The following is a 9,970-nucleotide window of genomic DNA, read 5'->3' on the forward strand; positions in this document are numbered from 1 at the left end:
TAGGAAGCATAGATACCGGTATGCGGTACGGATACTTTGTGGTACGGATATGCCAATACGGCAAAAATTAAAAAAACCATGATACGGATACGTCTATATATTTTATATTTTTATTAATATTTGAATACATATAATATTTCAATATTAACAAAAATATATGAAAAAACTGAATCATATATATAATATTCGAATATTAATAAAATTAAGTTCTCAAATCTCAACTAAATTTATAAGTATCATCATAAAAAACAAACAAATACTTGTAATTAACGAAAAGAAATAAACTAGCAGTCTAAATAAGTAGAAGAAATCAAAATAATAAGTCTTGATAATCAAGTGATAATAATAATAATAGTAAGCCTCTGTTTACACAGTGAGTTTTCTTTTTTTCCATCTAATTTACCAAAATTACTGCTACCAATACCCTAGCCGCACCCAGCCACACCCAAGCCGTATCAAAGACATACCCGAACATTGGAACAAAAAAAAAAGGCGGGGGGGGGGGGGGAGAGTGCGCCGGCGGTGCGTATTTTGCCGCACCGGAAATGTATCAGCACTGGAAACGTACCTGGTGCTGGTACAGACATGAAAAAGGCATACCGGTGCTTAATAGATTTCCATGTATACTATTGGCAAGTAATTATCAGGAATGCATATACCTATATCCAGTATGATCACAAGTTCAACAGCAACATGAAATATCCAACCGTCCAACAATAAGGGAAAAGCATATAAATTCCAACAAGGATTCCACCTCAAAAACACAAAATGATTCTTAAAAGTTCATAATCAGATAACACACACGTCCATGGTCTAAACTATAAGACAAACCAAATACTGTGTCTGCTAGTTGCTTTGAAAGGTTCACAAACGCCATCAGGAAACTAAAAGATATCCACAATTTCCATACCACCACCTGTTTGGTGCAGCATAGCATCAATTTCATCCCCATCCTCCATTTCAAGCTGAAAGATATCAAAGGAAGAAATATCAAGATGTAAAATCTAAAAGCAAATTTGATTATATTTTCATATTTGTAATGCAAGAAATTCAAAAATTTACTTCATCTGGGGTCTGCTCTGCACGCAGCCTACGGCCATCAAACAGGAAAGCAATGGAATTGAAATCCACTGATTGTCGGTCACAGTATGCATTCATGAGCTTCCGTAGCTGAGTACTGCGCTTGATCCTGAAAAACACCTCGTTCCCATCCTGAATAACAAAGACAACTTCATGGAAAAACACTTTGTGGAAATATAAAAAGCATATGCAAGTTACGAAGGAACCCCTAAACAAACTAGAGAGCAGGAGTTTAGATGCTAAATGATAAATATAGATACAGGCCTTTTTGACAAACAAACAAATAGTAACCTTCTCTGCTATAGTTATGCACTCTGCCATTTTCATCATTTTAGTAGCAACAACGAAAAGAACGTCTGGACTATAGTGGCACTGTGGCACTGGATACGGAGAGAATAATTGCCAACATATGTTAACGAACACTAAAAAAAAAGCACTTACACTAAGAAGTACTGGAAAGGGTCATGGGTATACATGGCATAACTTGGAGCCTAACATCCTATAAACAAGTGTGACCCACAAGTATGCTACTTTCTGCCAATCTTGCTTGGACCTGCTTACTCGTCCAGTCGTCCTTGTAACTAAGATACTGAATTCGAGCACAAAGCATTCCACATACTTGTTGACAAGGTTCAATATTTTTACTGTCGGTCGAAGGACAAATGATGAAGAAATGCAAACAAGTCATGCCCTAACTTCCTATATCCATTGACACACCTTCTGATTGGTCAATACCCAACAGAATTGCACTCAGGAGTACTGGCTCTCAGCTTCCTAGCATATGTAATTAACTAGAGCACACTTACACCCACAAGACCCATTAAACCACATGAAATGAACCCCTTCTTCAATCTATTCATATTTTGCAACCCTTACTCAACCATCTACCTTGTACCTCTGAAATTAAATAAGGAAAAAATTTATCCAACCTGATGTAGTTATTCAGATTGAGATATATGCCTAAGACATTTGCTGAAACAGGGTACTTCACTTGCTAAACTAGTTCTTTTTTTGTTGTTGTTGTTGTTGTTTTAAATAAACCTTGCTGCACAAAAAAAAGGCCTATCAGAGCTTGAGGCATGTCAAGAAATGAGGAAGAAAATAGAATCAGAGGAGGGAATAGCACATATGGAAGGAAACTGCCCATGCTGTGGGGAAGGGTTTGTTAGGTATTCAGTCCCAAATTACCAAAGAAATTACATATGTCAGTTTTATTTTCTCTCAGATAGGATGCAGTTGACATCAGCACAAAAAAAAAAAAAAAAAAACAAAAAACAAAAAAAAACAAAATTGATCTTAGCAACCTAGGGCTTGGCTTGCCAGCATTCCTCTAGTAATAACAACAAAGGAAAACTTTCATTTCCTTCGCCATTCGCCTTAATTTCCCCACCCAATAACAACTAGTTCATTTCTTTTCATCCCTGTGAGGCAAACCCAAACAACTATATAGTCAAAGCTATTTGAAATAATAATAATAATAACAATAATAATAATAATAATAATAATAATAATAATAATATGTCATAATTATGACAACCAGGACAACATGTCCAATAGCAGAGTTCCTCACAATGCCGCTCCATGCAGTCAGGTACTTTTCATCAATTAAAAGTGCCCTTGTAGGTAACCCAAGTATAATCATGTAGCAGAAAAAAACCACATCATAGTATCAAGCTGCAAGGCAATATAGAACCTGTAACAACCCTGTTTCATGGTAGCTCAACACAGATTGCGTGCCATGCTAGAATCAATTGTCAAAGGGATGGAAAAAAAGACATTCACAAGCAATCCAGAAATTATTAACCATCCTCCACCTAAAAACTGTGTGTTTTAACAACCTTGATGCAAGCTGTGGAATACTACCCTTCTAGTTCAAGGTTATTAAACAATCACTGTCCCTCCTGAGTATGAATATATGAATGGTAGCTACCTTTCCCAGTCTGGCAATTCAGTCTTCAATTTAAAGAGCCAAGTTATGTAGATTCAATAAATTTTACAATGACAGAGAAAGACATCTGAAACAAACAGGTAAGCCATGTCTGACTAAAAAAGATATAGTAGTCAAGGAAAACAGTTATGCAAAAAAGCAACTCCACTCCATCTCACTAAGTTTTGGCGGTAGTCTAGGACTTGATAAGTCCAGCAACTCCCTTATAGATCTAACCCAACAAAAAGATCAAGATATATCATCTCGGTACCGGGCCCATACCGGTGCCACACTATTACTATGTCAGTATGGGGCCAGTTGATATGTCCTCCATACTGTTTACCAGTACCATATTGGTTTGATATGCCCCATACCATCCAATTTGGTACAGTATAGCATGCATTGAGAGAGACCACTAACCCTAGAGCAAATGGTGGTTCTTCTGCATGGCCATCCAAATTGGTGGAAGATGCCAAAGTAATTAAAAAAATGCTGCCCCCTACTGTAAACTTATGTGTCGTTCCTTGTCATCATTCCACTCAAAGCTAATATTATGGGACTTTAATTACCCCATCCCTCTCCACAATATCACTAACCATGTATTTGATTGGGATAATGAGAGGATGGATGGATGGGATTGAAAGGATGGATGGCCTCCATCCACTATTTGGTTCAAAAAAATTACAGGAAGGATGGATAAAAAAAAAAGAGTTGTCCATCCACCCTAGCCCACCAATTTGCATCCTTTTAATTTGGGAGGATGCAAAAAAAGATGGATAAAGCATTGATGGATAGATTTTTGCATTAACAAAAGTACTCTTCATTAATTTTTTTGACAAAACTATAATATTTCTTCACTTCTTCACTCATATTATTTATATATATTTTTATATATACAATATTAATCACATGCTATTAAATTTTATTATTAATTATTTTAATTTTAATATATAATTTTGATAATTATAATTAAATAATTAGAATTATCTTCTATTTCTCTATTTTTATTTACTATTTTTTGGTTAATTATTTGTATAATATTATTTAACCATTTAAATTAAATTATAAATTAATTGATTATTATATAATTAATATATATAATTAATAGAGAACTAGAGATAAATTTTCAGCTATACTTTCAACTTAAAAATAGCTACCCATTTGAGTTTCAAGTAAAAATAGCTATCTATTTGAAACATAAGTTAAAAACAACTATCCATTTTGACTGAAATGATCCTTATACTCTTATACCCTTATATCCTTTAAAATACTGCAGTATTATATTATCATAGTGTAGTATTCCTTTACAATAAGATAGTATTATATTATATTAGTGTAATATTGTTTTATAATAATACAATGTTGCTTCATTGTATTATATTAGTGTAATATTCCTTTATAATAAGATAGTATTATATTATATTAGTGTAGTATTTTTTATAATAAATACAGTGTTGCTTTATTGTATTATACTAGTGTAGTATTCCTTTACAATAAGATAGTATTATATTATCATAGAATAGTATTTCTTTATTGTAGTATTACTTTACAACAATACCGTATTGCTTTATAATAATGCAATATAATTTTATAATAGTATAGTATTACTTTATAATAATATAGTATTGCTTTATAACTGCAAGAACAATTGGGTCATTTCATCTCCATTTAGATAGTTGCTTTTAAGTTATGTTTCAAATGGATAGCTACTTTTACTTGAAACTCAAGTAGGTGGCTACTTTTAAGTTTAAACTCAAGTGGATAGTTTTTTCTAGTTTATCCTATAATTAATTCATTAATAATTAATTTATTAAATTATTTATTAAATTAAATTAAATATTTATATAATTATAGATTATAATGATTATAAGTTTATATATTGTTTACTTTTTGGTATAAATAAGTGTTATAAATTTATAATAGTAATATTTTTATCAAAAGTTAGTCTAATAAAAATGCCATATAAATATCATCCATCCTCTCTTTCATTCCTCGTAAACCAAATAGAGAAGAAAATCATTTTCATCCATCCATCATTCTTTCACCAAACATATGAAAGAATGGATGGAAGATCCATTCATCCTCTCCCTCATCCATCCATCTTCCTCCATTCATCCTCTCCTCATCCATCCATCCTCCTCCATTCATCCTTCCTTCAATCTATCCTTTATACCAAACAAAGGATAAGTGATAAGATTTACATTACCTAATAAAATTTTATTTATTTCTCAAAATGGAATGTAATCATTATGCCCTAATCCATAAGTAGAGAGCATTCAACCAAGAAAAAGGTATCTTCAGGAGGGGAGCATATCTCAACACAAACAAGTCCAACAGCAGACACTACAAAGGATCATCAATCACGAATTCTCACTTCTATGAGGCAGGAAGGAAAGGGTAAATACTTCATTCCAAATTTATTCTAAAGCTCCTTCAAGGCCTTCCAGATTATGTCCTCATCATTTCAGACCCTCCAGCCAACTATTCAAACATTTTAAACTGGTTCTCTTATGAAATCCCTTCTGGCCAAAAAATGCCATTGCCCAGTTATGTTCCTAACCTTCAGCATTTTTTTTTTCTTTTACACAGTGGTTGCCCCAGGACTTGAACTCGGGCCATTGAACTTGTCAGCCCAAGCATTTACCATTGCACCAAGCAATGGCCACCGCACTTAGCTGTGTGGCAATACTAAAAGAACGTTTAAAAACATTTTACAAGTCCCAAAACCAATCAATCCCACAGCTTATTGCTCGCCAGCAATGTCATGCAACCATAGTTATAAGATTTTTTTCAAAAAAAAAAAAAAAAAAGCTAGGTGGTTCTAAACATGAACAAGACCCAAATAAAGACAAAAGCACAGAAACTAGTATTAAAACTGGAATTTATCGAGTAAGCAGGGACCTTTTAAACTTTAATCTTTAAAACAACAAAAAAAGCATCTCCTTTCTTCGAAAAGTTAAAAGATTTTCCAGATTCCATGAATAATAGTTGATCAAACCAGTCGTACTTTCAGAACTATAATCAAGTGATCCAATAGAAATAAGAGGAATAAAAAAAAAGGAACAAGATCTTACAATCCAGCATTAAAATAAAGAGAATAATCCAAAGGAATTAAAAAAAAAAAAAAAAAAATCTCAGCAACGGATTGAGAAAGGTTATACCTGGCCCTTAACCTTTAGATTGATGTGCGCCGCCTGATCGGCCGGCTTCTTGTCCTCTTCCTGCGCCGCCGCTGACATTTTGTACTCTGTTTTACTCGATTACTCGATCAAAAATCCCTCCTTTCGATCGAAAAACCCCTCCTTCACCTCCTAGGTTTCTGGGGTTTTAGCCAACTAGGAAAGAAGGGAGAAGAAAGAGAGAAGCGAACGAGTCCACGCGAGCCCTCGGTCCCTCGTCTTTGCTATTTTTTTTAAGAAAAATAAAAAATTTCAAAATTAAAATTAATAGTTTTTTGGAGTCCGCCAGTGTGCGGACTGGGTTCAATGGATTTGGAACCGCAATTTGCAAACAACAGCATAAAACATTCTATGCAAATGATATCTGGACCATCAAATTTTCAAAACATTCATGAATTAATAACATCAAAATAACAAAAAATATATAAATATACGAAATGTTTTGTTTTTTAAATCAAATATGGTAGCTGATGCAATGTCGCAAGGAAAAAGATAAAAAAAGAAAAATCATTGATATAAAGAACATAAAAACACTGTGCATCTTGCCAATCATGTACACAATTTTTCTAGAATATAATGTCTTCATAAAGTTAATAGTTGAAATGGGAAATATTTACGAGATAGAACTTTTATTGTTCAATGGATATCAAAATTTAATTTAATTATATTCTGGAAATGAAAAGCTTTCTAATTACACCACAATATGTAGATCAGGTCAATTAGTTTAATCTAAGTTAAGACCAACCTATGCCTTTAAACATATTTTTTTATGAAATTGTTTATGTCAAAATTGCTAGTCTAAACCTTCTTTATTGGGTCTGCACATGCAAGAAATCTCTTAAGAGAGTCCGATGATGAGCAAAAACATAAATATATAGGGATAGTTGTATTGGAAATAATATGAATTAGAATTGAATATGGAACTGATTTAATTAAAGTAACTTTACCTATAAAGGAGAAGGATCTCCATTTCCATGCTTCAAGCCCAAGTTAATGGCATTTTGATAATTCATATTCATTCTGCTTCTCTTAATTGGGAAACACAAGCACATGTCTAACCTATCCATATCTTGCATGCGCTTGATGTTTGATTTCTCTCTTTCTAAGGAATTCAAACTTCTCAAGAACCCATCTCTTATCTATCCTCTTAAATCGGCTTTCCCAAATGATGCTCTTGAGTTCGAAATTCTTTATTGCTATCATCAATTCAACAAACCCAAAGATTAAAAAATTTTGGCACTTCGAGTGCTAGTCCATGAGGTATGCCTCATCAATGCTTACGCATTTAACAATTTCCAAACTAGTCTTCATCATTTGAGAAATTAAAAAGTTTAGACTATAGTATAATGAAAATTCTAAGGATGCATCTCTACTCCAGTCCTTGCATGTGGGTCCTATATTCTTTGCAACTCTATGTTAAGATTTACTTTTATCTAATAGTTAAGAATACTAAATTTTCAAGTTTTCAAGTGCAGGGACTCCCCAGGCATTCTTGGTGTGGAACTACTTTATCTAATAGGTAAGATTTATTTTCTACCTATTTTTCAATATTTAATTGGGGTATTTTTCTAGTGCAATGCTTGTGCTAAAAATAAGCAGGAAAAAGAGAGGCTAGTTTAGAAAATAGAGGATTTTAAAGAGTCCAATTAATACGGAGAGAGAAAGAACAAAGGTAGAGTATGAACTTGAGATTTTATTAAGTATCTAATTCAATCAAAGGAGTTGGAGGAGGGAGAAGAGATCGAATAAAAGAAAGATATATATACATATGGCATGTTAGGAGCTCCGAAAGGAAAGCATAAGAGTTTTTAAAATTTCAAGAGTCAAAAGTATTACAAAGAGATAAATCAAATAATTAATATGGATTTTCTCAAGTGCATATAAAAAAATACTATTGAGACTTCTATTGGAGACTGCATGTGTTCAAAATAAACATTTAATATAATTTTAAATAATTTAATTAATGATATTTTATTGAATGAGAAATTTAGTAAATCTGAAATCCTCCAATGCACTTATTTTGGTAATGAAAGAAATTTCTTAAATCATTCTGAAATAAATGCTCCTTTCATATAGTAGAGATACACAACATTTGATAAATAAGTGCTAAAATTTTTTTTTGAAATATTTGAGATAAACTATTTGACTTATCTCTTTCAACCAAAGGTATAACTATGGAAAATGTGTTCCCAAACTTTTTGAAATCCCCAAAATATTCTTTATTACTGCCATTCAATCATTGGAAAAGTTGATTGGCTAAATAAGATAACATGGATTCTATTTAAGTTCAAACACGAACCAAAAATGTCCCTACTTCTCTTGTTTATATTATATTATCTCAAAATATCATGCCTATTTTAAGTTCTATCAAGTTTGTTGGTGTTGAGAAAATATTTATTCATAATAAACATATAATTTATAGATTAATATATGGATAAAATTGGAGTAATAGATACTTTTTGCATCGATAGATCAATTTAAATTTTTTAATAAGCTAAGCCAAGTTCTCTTGTTGATTTTGTTTTCTCAATGTTACTCTATATGATTACTCATTTTAATTCTAAAAAAATATTAAACCTATTTGCATTCTCAAATAGACTGGACATTCTTGTTAGATTTCGTCATCCTATGACGATAGATATGCATGCAGAAATTTTAAAAATTTTAAATATAAACAAAGTAAGCAGTGAAAATAAAAATTTTCATATTACTTCAACATTGTTCCAGGACAATCACTCAACATAACATTCTACTGTTATATCAGAACAACCTTGCATCAAAATAATGTTAAAATAATTTTTTAATTAGAACTAATCTAATCTGACATGCATAGAGATCAAATCTCATAATCCAGTCATTATTGTATATACAAGATAAAAATCTAAAAGGAAGTATCTGAATTTTATGTTTGCACGGATAGATCTTCACCGTGATCTAATGATCTGAGGATATCTTCAAGATTTCTTTGTAGCCATATAAGTGTCTGATCTCTACAAGTATCCACTGACATTAATATGATCAAAAGATCTCGATCTCACCGGGGTGCTAGCTCTCTTTCAGAAATCGTTCTTTAGATTATCGAATCGATTTGATATTTTAATTCTCTTCTCAATGGAATCAAATATATCTATAGGAGGAACTCGAAATCAGATCAAATCTAATTTTTTTTTCTACTTTTCTCTTCTCAAGAGAAAAATCAAGATCAATAAAAAAAAGATAAGAGATCAAATCTCTTGTTCTTCCTTCTTGTCCAACCCTTGGACTAGATCTTAGGAGAAGAAGAGGAAAATCATTCATCTCATGGATCAAAAAAAATAAATCAGATCAAATTTGATTTTAATGTCCAACTCTTGGATATCTTTGGGAGAGAGAAAGAGGAAGACATATCCAACTCTTAGATAAGGGTGAGAGAGAGAGAGAGAGAATTTTCTAACAACCAATAATTGATTATAAGAAAGAAGAGATAAGCGAGAGAAAGCATCCTACCTACGTTGAAGAAGCCTCATGCTATAGTTTTAGGCATCCCACCTTTCTCCATGCCAATCTCAATTTCTTGGGGTGTCCCACATTGATCTCATCTGGTGGTTAGGTGTCCCACCCTTATCTCCTATTTTAACTAAGAAGGCTAAGGTTTAGTTAGAGAGTTAGAGTTTGAGTGGAAAAGGACTCTCTCCCATGATGTGGTGCACCCTTTTCTTCCCTAATATTTCTCCACGCCAACTATCCCACACCCACTCTCTTTTCAGCATGAAAACATGGGCGTGAAAGGCCTTGGGGAATGGGG

At 32.6% G+C, this 9,970-nt stretch overlaps 1 protein-coding gene across 1 annotated transcript; it reads right to left on the reverse strand.

Moving 5' to 3' along the window:
• Window positions 1-640: 640 nt before the first annotated feature.
• Window positions 641-6,410, reverse strand: LOC105051190 (small ubiquitin-related modifier 2). Its single transcript, XM_010931501.3, has 3 exons — window positions 6,169-6,410; window positions 1,063-1,212; window positions 641-965 (listed from the first exon to the last, which is right to left on the reverse strand). The coding sequence occupies exons 1-3, from the start codon at window positions 6,244-6,246 to the stop codon at window positions 885-887; spliced, it is 309 nt and encodes a 102-aa protein (XP_010929803.1). The 5' UTR covers window positions 6,247-6,410; the 3' UTR covers window positions 641-884.
• Between the last annotated feature and the right edge of the window lie 3,560 nt (window positions 6,411-9,970).

This window comes from Elaeis guineensis, chromosome 9 (genome assembly GCF_000442705.2).
Source record: "Elaeis guineensis isolate ETL-2024a chromosome 9, EG11, whole genome shotgun sequence".
NCBI classification, from domain to species: Eukaryota; Viridiplantae; Streptophyta; class Magnoliopsida; order Arecales; family Arecaceae; genus Elaeis; species Elaeis guineensis.

What these genes read in the sequence shown, in the direction of transcription:
- LOC105051190 (XM_010931501.3), bottom strand. Translation starts at nt 6,246, where the DNA reads ATGTCAGCGGCGGCGCAGGAAGAGGACAAGAAGCCGGCCGATCAGGCG. An exon ending in ATCTAAAGGTTAAGGGCCAG is followed by an intron (nt 1,213 to 6,168) that starts GTATAACCTTTC and finishes TTTGTTATTCAG; the next exon opens with GATGGGAACGAGGTGTTTTT. An exon ending in CAGAGCAGACCCCAGATGAA is followed by an intron (nt 966 to 1,062) that starts GTAAATTTTTGA and finishes GATATCTTTCAG; the next exon opens with CTTGAAATGGAGGATGGGGA.